We start from the raw sequence: 19,703 nt of genomic DNA on the forward strand, positions 1-19,703 counted from the left end.
AGTGACCTTAACTGAATAGTAATAACACGTGGACGCGATCTGTGAGGCTTTTCGACTGTTTCACCTGAGTAAGCCACGTTTATTCACGTAGGTTGTTAGAATGAACATTTCGTCTTTTAAAGGGATTAAATGTTTAATTAGTAATTAAGTTAAATGTCCTAATACGTTATTTTATTATTTTGTTGATTAAAAAAATATTTTTTGATTGGAAGTGATTATTTAGAGTAAGTTTTAGTGTATATTAAAGATCATTTTTAACCGGTATTCACAGTTTCCTAATTGATCAGTTATCGGTTTATTAACATCGAGCCCACCGATAAATTCTAGTAGTACTCTAAAATAAGCATTCATTTTTATGGTTATTTGCAGAAATTATTCAACTTTGTATGTAACAGATGTTCTTTCATAAGTGGAGTGTCAATATATTTTGTTTGTCAAGATTAGATTCGAATTTAAATTTTAATGGTTATCTTTGCAACCAAACTGCTTAAGGAAATGTATTATTATTAATAATAATACAAAATCACACCATGAATTATTATTAATCATGCGTCAATATTAATTATATTATTAATAATACTGTTGTGTTTTTATTGTAGTTGATAACTATTTTGCTATCATTGTGTTAGAAATCAGAATTTAAAAAACAAACAGTTGTGCGTATCAGCTATAGGACATTTAAACAAATACAAATAATTGTTATCGGTCATTAGGAAAAAACAAATAATATCGGTCAATCTCTGCTGTATATGGTGCACTAGTTTGCGTGTGTAAGCACAAAAATGTTGGGTAGCCCTTCAAATAATGGAGGCATTAGGATGCTGGCCCCCCCTGCACCCAATGATGACAGGCGGGTTGAGTTTGTGGCTCTCGGAGCTGTTCACACTGAAAGAAGCGAGCCGTCGAGCCCGGAGCGCGGACACCCATCTCACCGCACCGGCTTACTGGGCACACCGCTGCCAGTGCCACCGGGCCCAAGGGCGACCCCTTCTGCCTCCAGCAAAAGCTACAGAAAGTTACAGAACTACCTGTACAATGTGCTCGAGAGACCCAGAGGATGGGCATTTATCTATCATGCCTTCATGTAAGTCACCCATAATTATGAGACGCACTTCTTTGTTATGCATTCAGTTTTTGTTTTACAAAGTCTTAAGCTAAGCAAGAAGCATGTTGATAAATTACCTCAGAGAAACAGTTAATGACTGCAATGTAATTTGCACACACAAATGGCCCACCTGCCATGCGCTCACCTGGAATCAGTGACAGTCTCTAATTCTGAACAAGCTGAGTTGAGATATTTTCCTATTAGGTGACCCTTCCAGTAGTCCATATCATTTCAGCATCCGCCAAGATTGATTTTCATCTCTTGCAATTGGATTAAATTCCCATGCTGCATTCTTTCAACAAATCAGGTTTGCTTGATGGGAGAGAGCCGTTTGGCATTTACAGATGCGTTGTATAACTTGGTTGAAATCGTAAAATGCCTCGGGATGCTCTAATACAGCACATTATTAAATGGTTTATTCATTGTTGCTTGTTGTGTTGCCAACTAAAAGGGCAGAGTATTTAGTAAGAGATGTAAAGCAAGTGCTCCACCAGGCTAACTTTGACATTTGTTTATTCAAAGTTAGTTATTAGCCCACTTCTCTTTGGTTGAGAGTCCTAAATAGTCCCTATACTATAATCAACTAAATCATAGTATTTGACTGGTCAGAAGTTGTTCCCCGCAGGCGCGCATGTCAGAGGTCGTTTATGGATGTCTGTGACAATGACAGTAGTTTAAGCCCTGTGCAAAAGAGGCAGGTTTATGATGTCTTATTTTTTATTATATTAAGAATCCGATGCATTTCTTTCTTATAATGTGGTTTATTTTAAGAAGGCCCTTTATGGATGCTACACCATGTGGTTTTAACCTCTTAATGAGTATTAAAACCATAGTGAGCCATTAAAGTGCAGTCATCACCTCTATTCTCTTACAGTCTGAGAGCAGAAGGGAGCTCATCAGAGTCCCTCATACATTCATCTTCCTCACTCTAAAGCACAACACAGAATGAATTCACTGATATCCTAATGAGTGCTTTGCAAATTCCAAAATAGCTTGTAATCGCACAGCTTCAGGGTAAATGATTCAAGTTTGATTTAAATATATATATTTTGATAATTTTAACAAATATTTGTATTTTTTGCTATTTAAAGTAAGCATGTTTTGCTGATATTTTTTCACTTTTACTACTGTAACATGATGAATTTCCAAGTAAAACAGGATACTCAATAAGAAAAAATGCAGGGAGTTGGGAGTTGGGACTTGATTTCATCCACCGTGATTAGAACGTGGGAAGTGGGCGTTGGATATCAGGATGGAGCCAGACAGAATGTGATTTTCCTAAAACAAGACCAGGGCCTGGGATTAGAAAAAAATTATTGGTGCAGTTCATAAAATGCTCTCAAATATTTTTTTCAGAACATCTTTTTTTTTTTAAGAATAAATAATATAAATATATATATATTTTAATCTTAAGAATACATTTGTTTGACGTCAATAGGTTTGATGTTGTCTGATTGTATATTATCCTACTTATAAGGCTGACTTGTCTAATACAATAAAAATGGATATTGCCAGAACGTCACTAAAGTTTCCATACTAAATCTAGCTCACCAGCTGTTTCTGTAAATTTTACATGAAGTAATTACCTTTATACCTATTATCATAGCCTTTAAATATGTATAGTCACTTTTGGTCAACCTGCTTGCTAAAAGACCTTCCCCTTTGTCCATGAAGAGAAGGGGTCTGTTCTGGTGTGTTTCACCCCAGTGTAATTTAAACAAGTATAGCGGTCTCTAAGCCACTGCCTCTGTTTGTTTACACCATCTATGTTGAGCACTCTCTCTTCCTCTCTCTCTCTATCACTCTTTCTCTCTCTCACCCATACACTCACACTTACTAAATGCACAGAGCCCATATATATATATATATATATATATATATATATATATATATGTGTGTGTGTGTGTGTGTGTGTGTGTGTGTGTGTGTGTGTGTGTGTGTGTGTGTGTGTGTGTGTGTGTGTGTGTGTGTGTGTGTGTGTGTGTGTATGTGTATATATATATATATATATATATATATATATATATATATATATATATATATATATATATATATATATGTAAGGTCATTTTAATATATATAAGGTAAAGACCAGATTTTACATTTTTACCTGTTCATGATCTTTGTTAGGAAATTAAATCATGGGATTAATCACAATTATTTTATTAAAACTGGCTTTATACGTTAAACAGTACTCTAAAAAGTGGGTATTTACTTTGTATAAGGTGTCAACCTAAAAATGTAGATGAGCATTCTTATAATAATACTATAGCTCTCTGTCCAATGAATGAAATACAGTGAAGAGTTATTAACAGTACCTGACGTGTCAAGGTTATGCCTCTCAAGTTTCAGACACCCAGTGTCTAATTCTCTGTTTCTGTTAGCGCCTGGGCATGTGGCATTTGGATGATATACATTTTGTCAGTGTACTGTATGGCATTAGCATCTGAGTTTACTCTTATATGGCATCCGAGAAAAACTAGCAAATGGGTAACAATGTGACTTGATGTCCTAGTGATTATTTACTGTCTATATATTCCTATGACAAATTCAAGTTTATTGCTAGTAGTGGTACTTCAGCAAATAGGATCTCATGGTACCTTGCTTTGGCACAACTGTTGTGAAGAGCTGCTTAACACTTTTTTCTCTCTTAAATCCATCAGTTGACAGATTAGACAGATGATTTTTAACATACATTATAAATTAAATGCTAGGTAGTGATAAAAATGTTGGTCAAATTTTGAGTTGGTCAAAATTTGGACTCAACTGAATTGAAAGCACAAATGACATCTGTGAAAATGCATTTTGGCTGAAAATGGAGCCATTAAACACGAATCAGACTGAAAGGACACCTGCTGCAGTTCCTGACACAATTCCTTCAGATGTGACTGAGCTATTGCTAGGACAGCTTTTGGATTGTTGACGTGACGTATGTTATATATGGGGGTCAAAGTTGAACATATGTAATGTACATGAGCAGATGCCTAGGATGCAGCTTGAGGTTAGGTAGCTGAAGCTGACCTTTGGTTGCATCCGTTTTCCATAGCACCGCATATAGAAAATCACATGCTGTTTTCAACAGGCCCTTCGCAAACACAAGAGCTTTCAGAGTTAACAAAGGTTCTTGTACTGTAAATGTGGGCAACGGTACCAGGAGTTGTTAAACAGTCTCAAACTGAAGAGATGAACAGCAGTGATTACAGTGGAAAACATCTTCATCCCTTCAACAGCCCCCGAGTCACGCTTCAAGCCCACCCTACAAACTAAACAATAATTGAGCTCTCATTTTGTTAAATGACTTCCCTACTTATGGATGACTTTTTCTTGCTTTCGTTTTTTTCTTTTGGATTAATAGAAACAGCTTTGCTGCTTAATATAATAAAAATGCAATGGTATTGGCTGGTCTAACACAAAAGAAATGAACGTAGCCTAAAGAGAAGGGAAATATGGAAGTGAGAGAACCAGAGGGAAAAGTGAAAAGGCCTGCATTTTTTTCTCTTCTTCCTTAGGATTCAGTATGTTTTGCAGTTTTACCCATTTTTTTTACTTTAAGTAGTCAGCCAGAAATAACAGCTTGTCCAGAACTGGTGCTGCTCTGCTGCTCGGTCCCTCAAAGTGCTGTACACTTGAGTTTGAGTAAATAAATATAAAATAAAAATTGTGCTCCCTGCACAAACATGTATCCTTGCATGCTGGATTTGCTTGTGTAAGAAATGTCTTTGTACTTGTAGTGCTGTTACGCTGTTCAATAATGCATTTTTGTGCTTTTAAAGAAATTACGCAGCGATCATAAATCCAACGGGGATGCGACCCTCCTCTCCAAGGAAGGTCATTGGTTTTTCTTCTGTGGTGGCTTTGACCTTGTGAAGTTTAGCTGCTGACCAGAGGGGCCACCAAGATTTTTAGGATAAGCAGCATTAAGGATGCCAGATTTTTGCAGCAAAAAGATTTTTCTAGGCCCCAGACAAACCACAGATAGTTTGTTCTGTCCACCTCTGATGACAAGGCAATAATTTAATACACATGCTTTAGTAGGCTTTTAAACATAATAATGGCAGACACTTTTCCAGTAAGCAGGGTGGTTATTATAGTGTAGGTTATATATTAAGTGTGTTGAGTGATGCCTTGAATTCCAGCTTTGGGTTGCCTTGATATTGAGTTTTTCAGTGTTTTTCTTTTCTTTTTTTGTTTTGGATTTTGTTTTGATATATTTTTTATTTTATTTTGTTTTTGTTTAGATTTTTTTCTCTTTTTTTTCTATTTCTATTTTATTTAGTTTTTGGTTTCATTTACCTGCCATACCCAACTTTGATAATTTTTTAAAAAAAGTTTTCTATATATAATTTTTTTTCCTCACCATTTCTCATCAGATAAATGCCAATCATATTTCAGACTTTTATAACATGGCCTTATGAGATTATATTTGTAAATTCATATTATTTATAGATGAAGGAATGAGAAGGATGCAACTTTCATAGTACAGTTCCTTTACACAAATCAGGAAATGAATGAAAATTTTCTCATAAATCCAGAATGGAAGCTATTTAAGCTATTACAGTGAATGCAGGTGTTGCATAAGGACCTGTATTTATATTAAAAATCATGTGGTGATCCATCACAGTGCCAAATTTGTTTATTGAATATAACTTTCTGCTCAGCATATTCATTTATCCTGCTCATGACTGCAGTGTTGCTTGTTTCTCATTAGCCTGTTTTACTGGTTAGCTCCAATGGAGTGTGTAAATTCTGCCCCATTAAAAACACCCAATATTTATTTAGCTATCACTCTTCATTCCATTATACCCTTCAGCAGTGTATTATCTCTTTTTCTCACACCACCTTTAATTTCCGCTCAAGATACGGCACTCCCCCTCATGCCCATATTACTCCATTGCAGTGGCTATCCACCACATTTGACCAATGGGCATACGGTGAATTAGGTGGAAGAAGAGGAAATGCCTTTTGAGTCTATCTGCTAAGTGCTAGTTGAGGGCACATTTAGGATTGATTGTTAAGTACTTGTGAGTGGACTGTGGCCTCAGGTCTTTGGCTTCACTTAATAGGATAGTCCGTTCCTTTCAGGATCAAACATAGACATGCATCTGTTTTGTTTTGAAGCAAATTTGCTAGTTTTTCTGTAGTGTTTTGTAATGCCTAATTTGTTTGTTCGCTATGTTTTGGTATTGTTTGTTTGATGTTTTTTGTTGGTGTTGAAATTTATTTTATTTGTTTTTTAATTGTTTTAGTTTCATTCAGTAAGTTTTTTTTATTATTTATTTTTGTCATGTTTCATCCAGTTTAATTGTTTGTTTTGGTTTCTTTCTACTGTTTTGTTAAATTTTTTTATATTTCATCTACTTTTTTGTTATTTTTATTTTTATTTATTTTTTGTCATGTTTTGTTTAATTGTTTCTTAAGGTTTGGTTTGGTTTGATGTTTTCAAAAAACATTATCTTAAAGTCTCTCACAAGGTGGAGTCCTGTTTTACAGTGGTGCTGTTTTTATTTTTTCTTTATTTTTTTTTTGTCTTGCGCAGCAGATTGAGTTAAATGAGGTATGGAATGCGGTCTTTATCTGCATTAGTTCACATTGTTTATTAAGGCTTTGAGTGACTTCATTATGTCTCATCCACACAGGAACTACTTCAAGAGGCAACTGAATGATGTTCTTTTTTCTCATAATATTTTCCAAGAAGAAAAAGGTGTGGGGGGGTGATTAAGCAAACAGAGGTGGTGATTATGCAGGAATCACTCTCACAGCCTTTAGATGTTTGGGTGGTGGGACCACTGTAGACCAATATACATTCAGAAAATGTGAGAGAAAGGCATTTCCGGTCAAGACCAAACATGCATGGGGAGTTTTGTTCAGATTTTTTCCCCTGGCCTCCTTCAATGAATGTTGCATCCCTAGATTTCACACAGTCCCTCATGACATTTGTGGCAGTGCCTGGTGACACTAAACTGTTGTCTAATTCAATACCCTGTCACATTCTGTACATGGCCGAGCGTCCAGCTGGCACTACCAGCTTTACTCAGGTTTCTGATAAATTTATACCATGGGAAGGTTATTCAGTGCTAATATTAAGTACGTGTGGAGAGAGATGTTTTTTTTAATTTTTTGTATCCATGCTATGGCAGCTATCAACATACCGTTCTTTTCTAAAGGTGATTACATTACTTCAGTCTTTAGTGTCACATGATCTTTCTCTTTTTTTTCATTCTGCTTGTGTCCATTACAAAAAAAAGTGTGGGGGGGGACACCATTAAACATTTACAACATATAACTTCATTTCATTTTCTCATGCAAAGCTATGTAAGTTATTATTCACTGATTATTTTCTCTACTGCAGTTGTCAAATCTCAATCAAGTTTCTGCCTATTCAAATATAAGAGCAAGGAACCATCATTGTTTCTCATGTATCTTGTCATGTATAACTGATTGTGATACACCAAATTTTAATACGTGCATTTTTAAAATTATATAGAAGATTCAAATAAAGTTAAATCACTGCAAGAGATATTGCAGTAAAAGTGTGGTGGTTCGTCCTTCTGACATAGTCCTGGAGAAGAAGTCCTGATGTGGTGTATTCATTTCTCCTTTCGGGGCAAAAATGTTTCCCACGGGACGGCCTGTCTCTCCCAGGATGAGGCGCAGCAGGTTTTAAGTTTCCAGGATAATGACGAACAGGAGCTTGGACTGTTCTCCAGCTGATAGTCTAGTGTTCGCACTTTGATTTACAAATGCTGACTCCGGGTTAACACTGTGTGTGTTCTGCACTTTGTTATTATTATATTTTTCCAGAAAATCACAGTGATTCAGTAATATGGTATCCATCTGAATCTGTGCGTCACAACATACCCTTCCCATAAAGATTAGACTGTGACCAATGTTTGAAAGCAGCAAGAGAGCACGAAGACCAAAGGCCCGAAAGTGCATAACGGTCATAGCGAGTAACGTGATCTGCACCAGTGTCGATACCCCCTTTAATCTGCTGTAATCTCTGTTTATGTCATGTTATTTTTGCCAGGCTAGACTCAGAGTCAGTTCTGGTTCAAGCTTTTGACCGAAGCTTATTTTAAGTGGATGTAACCATCTTACTGCACTCAGGTGGTTTTTACAAGCCCAGACATCAAAGATCATCACCAGAGATCTGGGCATGATAGGGATGCTTCAAATGCTTCAGCCTTTAGAACATTGTCTTTTGTAAGTAGCTGAGGGACGTTTCTAGCATTTGATCCTGCTTTCGTAAACACCTTAACAGTGAATCTCAGTTGTTTGATGTTGTCATTGTTGAGGGGTTTGTGTTGTGGTCCTGAATTTATTTGGGGTTAAAATAAGGTTAGCCACTCCTCGTTTGCACTGGCATCATAAATTATTCATGTTTCTGTTCGCCATCCAAACTAAAAGTTAAAAACGGTTATTTTAAGCTAAGAGGGTTCGTCACAGGGGTACAAGGTTTTGCATGTGTATTTTTAATGGTTACCTTATAATTCTGAAAGTCACACTCAGTTGTATGAAATGCTGTTTATCGAGTGCACTCAGTTAAATTTTTCATCTGTGTATGTGCATGTTTGTGTACTTGTTTGCATGTGTATGTGCACATGTGAACCATAACCACTTGCCACCAAATTCTTTGAAAACACTTCTGTGTGACATCATGCCCCAATTTTGGAGAACTGTTGGTGGAGAAAACATACATGTATAATCAGACTTCTGACATGATTGAAATATTGGCCAAGTGTACACTTTTGATTCTTGATTAATTGCTAGATTCTGTGGTGTTGTTACATCATTATCACTCTTATACTGTGTATTTAATTTGCATAGAATGGTTAGAAATTTATTTTTAAGGAACCCCATGAACGTCTTCGACAGAGAGCTACCCTCTCCACTTCCACCTCCGCAGCTGATGTCTTGTGTAAGTCCCCTTAAGTGTTGTAAGGCCCTTTTATTTATAATGGCAGGTTCTATAAACATCTCAGGAAACCTCACCATAGTAACAGGACTAAAACAAATTCATAATATAGCGAGGTATTTATACGAACTAGCATTTTGATCACTCTCACAAAGTGGTTTGGTGTTCATGTATCTGTTGTGAATGAACATATAGTGAACTAATAACCACATTTCTGCAAGTTTATATTTTGGAATATTGTTCATGTGTTTTCTCTTGAGTTGTTAGTTATGTATATAGCTGCACTGAGTGTGTACATGGATACGTAACAATGATGTAACGTTTTTGCAAGCTATTTATTAGGCCTGACAGATCCAAGTAGGTGTGTGTACAGTATGCTTGTGTGTTTATCTGTGTATGTGTGATACTGTGCATGCTTTTCTGTCTGAGACTACAAACGCTTCCTAGCATCTGCTGGCCTGGATGGTCTTGGCTCTGTTTCCTGCGAGAGATTTCATGTGATGAATGAGAAGAATTCACAGATGATCTTGGTGTTTCTGGCTGTGTCTCTTATTGTTCAGTGTAGTAGTCTTATTGTAGTGTAGTAGCATCATTATCTGCATATCTGCATTTGTTATATATTGCTTTGTTCTGACATCTCGGTTAGGTTAGGTGAGGGAATGTCATGTATCTAATGTGTTTGCTGTGTAAAGTAACTGTATCAGAAATTCCAGGTAGTGATGAGACAGCAGCGGTGGAGTCTCTGTACTGTGTTTTGTGTCAGTTTCAGCAGCGTTGACAGGGTGCTGAACCTTTGATTACACTCTTGCGTGCCACAGCAGTTGTTTAGATGAGCCAGAAGGTCCATGTTTGAAGTCTTGGTCAAAGATGGTGGCCCGCTGATCTTGTAATAGTACTTTGAATGATAAGCGTAATGGTGAGATAACATTTGTGGCTCTCAATAAACGTCTCTTCTTTGCTGCCAGATGCTCCCATCACTTGTCTGTTAATAAGGCTGTCTTCAAAAGAACATTACCACCAGGTTATGGTTCAGAGTTTTTTTTTTTTTTTTTTGAGAAAGTAAAAATGCACAAAGTTTCCTGTGAGGGTTAGGTGTAGGGTTGGTGTAGGGCCATAGAATATACTGTTTGTACAGTATAAAAACCATTACGCCTATGGGATGTCCCCACTTTTCACAAAAACGAACGTGTCTGTGTGTGTGTGTAAAAATTTATACACTCACTTGAAGTAGATTTTTATTTTTTTTACAAAGAAGACATACGCAAAATACTATGGTAATACATTTACCAAATAAATTCATGTATATTCATCCAAAAGGAATTGTTCTAAGTAATCGATACCGTTTTTTACTGAACGTTTAAGCTTCTAAAACAGATCCTTAAAAGCTGTTTTAAATATGCAGGGTGTGATGTTACATACAAAACACATTTGATCTTTACCTCTAATTCTATATGTTTTATATTGTTGTGCCTTTTTAAAGAGACAGACTACCAGTCAAGAGTCACCTATGCTCACCATTTTATTGTTTATTTAAAAAAAATTTTTTTAAATATTGTCATATTGTGAATATATTTTTTTCATGTAAATGCATTGGTTTTCAATTTGAATATATTTTAAAATTTAATTTCATTCCTGTGATGCAAAGCTGAATTTTCAGCATCATTACTCCAGTCTTCAGTGTCCCATGATCCTTCAGAAATCATTCTAGTATGCTGTTTGGTGCTCAACGTTTTTTTTTATCTTTTTTTTTTTTAAGATAGATTATTGATAGAAATCATTTTCAACATTTCAAATGTCAGTATAACATTTTTGCTGTCACTTTTGATCAATTTAATGTAACCATCTAAAAATTCATCATTCTGAGAAATATTTTAGTTTTGAAGTAAAGAGAAACATTTAATTTTTAACAGTTTAATTTAATCAATTCATGCATCATAGGGTAGAAGTTATTACCTGCCACATAAAAGCTTTGCCGCTGGCCACCAAAGATGTGTAACCTTTTCCTTTTTCTCACACCCTTGAATTCTTAAACATCTTAATCCAGTCAGTCACAAGTCAAACTTCTTTCTTTTGTTGTTGTTCAATCCACTGGCCAGTTCCTGTTAATCTCATAATCCACTAAAGGAAATTCCCTCTAAAAGAACAGTTCTGTCACTTTCTGACAATTCAGTTGCAGTTTCACTTCTCTAACCGAACAATGACCTCGGCTTGACCATGCACCTATTAAACAGTTATCCATGCTCCATGCTGAAAGTGTTACTCTTAATCAAAAGAAAGATTGTTGGTTCTTATCCACACAAAGTGGATTAGAGAAATTAATAAATGCTCAGAAAAAAGGTGAAAATGTTTGGTTGTACCACAGAGCGTAGTTCTGCAATAATTTTACATTTATAAATAATATATAATTCAGTTTTTTTTTACGTCATTGTCAGTTGTTAAGTCAAGAGGTGTGATTAGTATGTTTTAAATCAAATTTAATTTCATATTTAAATCAAACCACTTCTCATGAGTGTAAAATAGAAGTCATTGTCTGACTCATTTTTTAATCTTTATAGTATTTCTGTAAAGACTCTTCTCATGTGTGAGCATGGCTGCAGGTGAGTCCAATGCGATTAAATAAAAGTAACTTAGAGTATATTTTTTACTTATCAATCATTGTTTGAATCTGAAAGCACCCATTTTGAAGCGTAATGAATATATGATTGAAGTATACTGTGTGAGAGCTATTTATTTTGATCAGTTTTAAATTCATTGTTGCACAGTCATGTAACCTGTTCTGTCATGTGACTTCAGCTTGGCTTGACACACTATATTTATATGTAGTTTAGATCAGAGACTTACAATCTGATCAATAACTACAAAATAGAAAAATGTGCAGGTGCATGCTGCTGAAATATTAGCATGTGGCTGTCCCAGCGCTGCAGTAATGACAGGGAGAAAAATAGGTTCAAATTTAGAAACAAGTCTGCATTAAATCAGAGCTTCTTTGACAGAGCCGTGGGCCTCGTGCACCGGCTTCTCTTCACCTCATGTGTAAATAAAGGCATTATATTTTGCAAGGGTTTGGGCTTTTTGGAGTGACGTTAGCAGTGCATTGAGCGGTGAAATGTCAGCACATAAATACTGGAAATCTGGGCAATGAACTGTGCGCATGAAGGAGTGCAAGTGTGCATTTGTGTGTGTGTGTGTGTGTTTTGAAAACAATGCTTCAAATCTTTTTGCGACTGTGTAAGTTTGTGTATATTTGTGTTAATGTTGTGTTGGGAACATTTCAGTAAAAAATATATATTTTCTCAAAATAAATATGGAATTGGTTTGCTTTTTTATTAATATTAATATTTAAAATGTTTTCTTATTAAATATTGAATTAATATATATTTTATGGTGATTCTTTATGATTTTTTCTATATTTTCTATATTTATTGTATTTACAGAATTGTGATATGTAAACTCAGAATTCAGAGTTAATTCTGTCAGAGTTGCTAGGAATGGCGAGAAAAAAGTCAGAATTCTGTGTTTATATCTTGAAATTCTTTATTTCTTAGATTTGTAAGAAACAAAGCCCAAAGTGTGAGACAAAAAGTCACAATTATCTTTCTTTTTTTCTTTATATACATTTTATTCCAGAAAAAGGCTTCCATAGAAAGCTGTCATATTTTTTTTAGTTCGTTCATGTGGATTTGACCACGGTCACAATGAACTTAGATTGTGTGGTAATGATTCCAAACAAAATGTACTTTTGTGTTCCTCTGATAAAATGTTACAGTGTTGGAATGACATGAGTGTGAGTAAATAAGGACAATTAATTAATTTTTGGTTGAACTATTGCTTCTCTGATAGTATTTCTGTTTGTATGATAGGTATCAGTGTTAACCCTATTTAGCTTACATTAAGGATTTATGCTTTCCAGACCAGTTCCAGCTATGGAAGCGCTTTACTTCCAGCTCTTGTGTTGTCTATTTCTGCTTCTTCTTTTTGGCATCTTTCACAACTGTGTACAGTATTAAACACTGACTTCCAATCACACTTTACAATTAAATGAATTATTATGAACTTACCAGGCAGCTCTCTAGACTGGGGATAACAGATTTGCGTAATGGATGGATTGTTTGGTTTTACAGTATTTCCTAGCAGAGCTTGTGTTGCCAAACCTGTGTCTTGTGTTTTATTTATGCTTCAGCAAGAGGTTGCCCCTCATTAGAACAGGTGTATTTAGAATTTTCAATTCTTGAAATGTGAAGGCGCCCCCATAACCCACACGTTTTTGCAGTAATACCATTATTTTGATACCATTAATTTTTCATTTCACATTACCAGGTTAGCCAGAATGACTAAAATATTCAAGGAGATTGTTGGTATTTCATCAGTATTTGCTTGAGGTCATCTTTTTTAAAAGTGACTTGGACAGATGTTCAGAGTTTTTTTTTCTTTTGTTCACGTTATCATACATACGTTATTGCACTATATAAAGCATTGTACAGTATCAAGGCATTCATATTTTTTTGCTTCTTCAGCCTTTCTTTCCTTTTCTTATATTCCCCACAGACACCTCGCAGCGTTAACAATGTGGTTGTGTGTACTGGACAAATTTGCAGGCTGTCACAATTCAAGGCACGTGGATATATATAGAGCTTTCCACTGCTGCCATCTTTGTCCTCTGCTTAGAGGTACAATCTTGTTCTCTTCTTCCTCTGATTTGATATATTGTTTGTTTAGCTTTTTAACCCATCTACATATTATTCTATATACATATTGTCATTAAGATATCATAGGTGAATCACATGACCCCTTCCACTTTTTCTATATCCTTCTTCTAATGTTTATCTCTCTCTGTGTGTAACTGATACGTGGTCCATCAGCCTGCCCTGATTGAATTAGGGTCAGAGACTCTGGCGTTATGTGCAGATGTTTTGTGGTGTACAGTCTACAGAGTCCAGCTCAGCAATGTGTAAAGCCCTCACTATTCATCATCCCCTCTGTTTACCCACATGGCCCATATCTATGTCCTCATGCTTTCATCTCACCGTGGCTTTTATGGCATATTAACAGTCCAAGTAATGAATTTAGCCTAAGATTTAGTCTAATGAGAGCCACAGCAGGGTCCATTGCAGAATATTTCACGTGTCATGCTGCATTATTGCATGGATTATTTCATAAACCATTTCAAACCCATGAGACCTTTGTTCGGAACTCAAGTTAAGATATTTTTGATGAAATCCGAGAGCTTTCTGAACCTTCATTAGCACAACTGAAACGTTCAAGGCCCAGAAAGGTAGTAAGGACATTGTTAAAAAAAGTCCATGTGAAATCAGTGGTTCAACCGTAATTTTATAAAGCTACGAGAATACTTCTTGTGTGCGCAAAGAAAACAAAAATAATGACTTCGTTCAACAATTTCTTTTCTTCCTTGTGGCATTCACAATAGTGCCACAACGTTTACAAGAAATGCTATTTCAGTCTTTCCATACTCCAGAATTTCATGTTTAGTTAAATGTGTATTTTGCAGTTTTGTAATAACCTGTGAAATTTAACAGAAATTTCTGAGTTAAACGTATTTCACTACTTTTTTTCTCTTTTTATTTCAGTGTAAAATTCAACCAGGACTAATTGTCAGTACAGACATTCCATCAGAGAATGGTTTCGACATGATTTACAGTAAACCATGTGCTTACCAGGAAATGCAAACACACGTGGCACTGTATTGTTTTCACCTCATTTCTGCTGATTTGAGGATTTGATTTCGGCTTTTGGCTGATTGACTTTGGGCTTGAAGGTTTGGTTTAAAACTTGCTTCTCAGCTGAAATGCTAGCCGCACATGATCTTTGCATGCTCTAATGTATCCTTTTTTTACTGCGTTCATCGTTTTTTGAAGGAAACCTATTGGGGGCAGCTAAGCAGTTTCTTGGCATTTTCTTCCTCAGACTATGCAGTAAGATTGTTGATGATTCAGGACTGGGAAACTGGGCCTTGGCTTTAAGTGCCAGTCTGTTGTTTTATGAGAGATCATTTACCTACAGTACATTAGATTGGCAGTAATGAGTCACACTCAGCAAAAACATTTCAGGGAAAAAGTATTAAATAAGTATTAAATAAAAAATGTCGTTTATGCATTATTATTTATTAGAGCCATCAATATCTTAATCTAGCCTATGTGTGTGTGTGTGTGTGTGTGTGTGTGTATATATATATATATATATATATATATATATACTCATAAAGATACTAATGTCTAAATATAAAATATTTTTAAATTGTTGATTGTGTTTACTTAAAGTCATAGTTATTTTTTTGCACTCTGAACTGTAAACAGCCGAAATTCTGCCTTTCAGAAATTGTTTAAACTTAAAACTTTGGAAAATGCCTCCAGAAACCAAGTCCATTAAATGAGCACTTATATCCTTGTATTAGTTCCCACTCACCTATGATTTGAAAAATTTATTTGTTTTCAGCAGCTTTTTCCATTCAACACAGGAAGGCATTACAGGTTGCCAATTTGAGTCATTCTTTGGGATGGTACACATGGTAAACTTTAGAAAGTGTATTATTATCTGTCAGCTCATGATCATATAACAGTACTGTATTTTGTTCAAGACATTGACTGGCTGTCTACCTATCTTTATCTTTTTCCTCTTTTCTAAGTGAATCAGTATACAGCCGCCAGTTAAGATGCCAGTCTTGTAACACTCTTCATTCCTGAGAGTTAGTGCTATTAGCATTTTACCATTTCTATCAGTAATTGATTGGAAAAAAAACACAGGAGTTGTATTTCTAATGTCCTTATGGGCTTCATTAAGCAACAAGGTCCTATTGTTGTGACTGTTTGAATCATCTTGCATTACCTCATAACCAAGACGCTGTTGCTCCTAACCATCACTTTACACCCAAGAGCACAGCTGAACAAATTCATTCTGTCCTCGTGCAGTTAAATTGCAAAGCTGAGAAGTAAGGCAGCGGGTATGAGTGAGCAGTAACACAGGGACGTGTGAGCGAGTGAGCCACATGTGTCGGGTTTGGTGTGATCCCCAGCAGCAGCTGCTTACATGGAGCTGATCGCACAAGAACTGCTCTGAGAACCATGGGGCAAATCCAGCTTTTATTTTGCAACGTTTCAGCTGGGAGCACCTGGAGTCATCCGGGAGCACTAGATCTTGTAAAAGGGCCCCTTTTCTCAAAGAGTCTGAGTTCTCCTGAGAAATGGCAGGAAGTGGGGCAGTAATCTCTGCTTTTATCCACTCCATTTTGAGTGGGCAAACTGGGCTTTCCGCGCAGGGTCTGTGACAGCAGTGATTAAGAGCATCTGTGTGTATGAGCTGAGTGCCAGCTTGGTTTATTGGGTGTCAGTGCCATGGCGAGTTTCTCCGTCCACCAGAGGCAATATTCATCAGTACGTGTAGAACACATGTTTGTTTTTGAGTTTTTGGTCAGTCATTGCTGTGTTGCTGTGATATTTGTCTTTTCGTTTGTTGATTTATTCATTTGCAATTTTTACTGAGGTATCAAGGTATAGATTTAAAAATAATAATCAAATAATAATTGTAAAATCTACATTAATTTAACTGTGTTTTACATGATAAACTATTACTTGATAAAACAAATTCAGCCGACCCTAGTTTTGTATTGTATTTTGATCTGTTAGTTTGTTTGTGTGTGTCTGTTTGTGTTTCAGTTTTCTTCTAGTGTTCAGCTGTCTGGTGCTTTCTGTTTTCTCCACCATTCCAGACCATCATAAATTTGCCAACGAGGCGCTCTTCATCCTGGTAAGGGGTTAAAATGACACAAACTATACCTTAAACAGGAAAATTATATCATAACAATGTTTCTCGACTAATGGCACCACAAGAACAAAACCCTTCACTAGCAGCTTCCCGACATCAAATTGAAGCCCGTTTCAAGTTTTAAAGACTTCCACAAAAACATCTGACACTGGCAAAACATCTACCAGTTTATATGCTGAGTAGTTTTTCAGAATGCACACTTTCGAATGGCCATTAATGGAGAAAAGAGCTTTTTTAACACATAAATGATGTAATTCCAACAGCTACCAGCAGGACCAGATGCAGCCACTTTGCAAGTTTATTTATTAAATATTTTGGCTAATTTGATAATGCTATCAGCTACCAATAAAAGTGTAGTATTCTCAGATCCATTTAACATATTTTACTATATTTAAATAATGAAATGAACTGAAAAGTGCATAGTTCGCCCACAGACAAAATGTGTCTTTATTTACTCACCCTCATGTCATGCCGAATCTTTCTCCTGTATGATGAATTTCTTTCGTTTGTGCTGAGCACAAAATAATTTTTTGGAAGAATGTGGGTAACCAAATAGTTGACTCTAGTAATTCCATTTTATGGAAGAAAAAAAAAAGTTCTGTGGAAAAGTACTGTTTCTTGTTTTCCTCAATTGTTGATTGATTCAACCTCATCCCTCATCGCCAGACGGCTTTAAGTCTGACACAGTATACATTTCAGTATCCACAGTATGCATATCTATTGAATTGCATTTAAATGAATCCACTAACTTTCTCTTACCTGTAGAGCAAATGGTCTGACTTCCTTCCTGTGTTTTACATCCAAAAATGTAGTTTAAAGAAAATTCAAAGTTGGCTGCCACAGATTGTCTGATCTGAGTACCTTCACTAAACAGCATCCGCATTGTCCGTGCCATCTCTAAATACATTCATAATAGCATATCATCTAAATAATTAATCGCACAGGGCTTTCACTCCAATCACAGTCTATATATCTTTTTTGAGGTGTTTTTGGAGGTGTGTCTTTAAAAAAGATGAACTGGGTGTTTTTTTCTGTTTGCCAGCATAATGGATCAAATGTGCCGTGTATGCAAGCCTTTTTTGCTGTCTATTGTGTTACTAAGAAGTTTATCTAATTAATCCAGCCGGTATTGTTCTGTAATCCTTTGTAAGCATAGACTTCTAAATATGGAGTAGAAAGTTCTGTGACTTCAAAATATTATTAATTTATCATAAGGTTTTTTGCTAAAGCATGATCTGTGTGCCGTCTGAAGGGATTGCAAACTTTATTTAGTATGATAAACTATTATCAATGTTCTGTGTCCCACTTCATTATAACACATTCGGGGGGCATTTGCACACATTTAGAAAATTATTAGGCCTTATTTTCATTAGCGTTTTAGCAGTATCTCAGGCCGGATTCATTTCTCATCTGATTGGCACACGGTAAGCATTCTTGTACTGTCTCATGTCTCCCTGTGGCTGCGTTAAGTGTGCATTTTGTTTTCCGCTGGGATCTTTGCTCTGGGAAATGGCAGTGTAAGCACACGGGAGGATTCAGGTGTTTGTCGAGTATGCAAGAAGTAGCCGACTCCATCCAATAATCTTAGCTGTAATTCTATAATCACTCTTTCAGTATGAAGTGCTTTCTCTCATACACTGACTTTCTCTCCCAATTTTTTTCCATTTAATGGTCTCCTTCAGGAAAGGGTTATGTTGTTTATCATGCAAGTTCTGGTATTGAATGGACACTCAGTCTGTAATGTTCACATGGAGAACCCGGGTGCCACTACAAGATCTATAATCAATACAAGCATTTAGTGAAGGCCAGGAAGAAAAGCGGTCATATGATTTAGCGTAAATGAAGACTGAATGAATAATCTCCAAATGTATTTTTTTTTTTTTTTTTAGGAACTGGTATTTGACTAGTCTAGTGCATTAGTCATTACTGTCAGGTAGGCATTATTAAGAGGAATGATTTTGATTTCATGTTGTTTGACTTGCAGGAGTTTGTGATGATCGTGGTTTTTGGGCTGGAGTACTTTGTGAGGATCTGGGCGGCCGGATGCTGCTGCCGGTACAGAGGATGGCAGGGTCGGCTACGGTTCGCCAGAAAGCCCTTCTGTGTCATAGGTAAAAAAGTCTGAGATCAAAAGCACCATGTCTGTTTAAAGTGAAGGGAATCTAAAGTTGTTTGTATTAATATCTTTGGCAGAAAAAAACATTTACAATTTTAGTTTGTCCAATATATATATATATATATATATATATATATATATATATATATATATATATATATATATATATATATATATATATCACACACACACACACACACACACACACACACACACACACACACACACACACACACACACACACACACACACACACACACACACATATATATATATATATATATATATATATATATATATATATATATATATATATACATACATACATACATAACAAACGTTCACTACTGTTCAAAAGTTTAGGGTAGGTAAGATTTTATCATATATGTTGAAAAAATTCTTTCATGCTAGCTAAAGTACAGTAAAACTGTAGAAATATTTATTTAAGTATTTTGTAATGTAATTTACTCCAGTGATGACAAAGCTGAATATTCAGCAATCATTACTCGAGTCTTCCAGACACATGATCCTTCAGAAATCATTCTGATATAATGATCTGGTGCTCAAGAAACATTTCTGGTTACTATCAATGTTAACAACAACTGAGCTGCTTAATATTTTTGTGGAAACTATAATATTTTTTTTTTCAGGATAATTTGATAATTCAAAAAGAACAGCATTTTTTTATAAAGCAGAAATCTTTTGTAACATTGTAAATGACTTAACTATCACTTTTGATCAATTTAATGCATCCTTGCTGAATAAAAGGTAATTTCTTTAAAGGAAGAAAT

General features: G+C 35.7%; 1 protein-coding gene across 1 annotated transcript in view; it reads left to right on the top strand.

Moving 5' to 3' along the window:
- Positions 1-782: 782 nt before the first annotated feature.
- Positions 783-19,703, top strand: part of LOC113062077 (potassium voltage-gated channel subfamily KQT member 4-like) — a 31,553-nt gene continuing 12,632 nt past the window's right edge. The window contains exons 1-3 of the mRNA XM_026231630.1: positions 783-1,084; positions 16,688-16,778; positions 18,781-18,907. Coding sequence (XP_026087415.1) covers positions 783-1,084; positions 16,688-16,778; positions 18,781-18,907 — 520 coding nt within the window. The remainder of the gene's footprint in view (positions 1,085-16,687; positions 16,779-18,780; positions 18,908-19,703) is intronic.

Source organism: Carassius auratus, chromosome 44 (genome assembly GCF_003368295.1).
Source record: "Carassius auratus strain Wakin chromosome 44, ASM336829v1, whole genome shotgun sequence".
NCBI classification, from domain to species: Eukaryota; Metazoa; Chordata; class Actinopteri; order Cypriniformes; family Cyprinidae; genus Carassius; species Carassius auratus.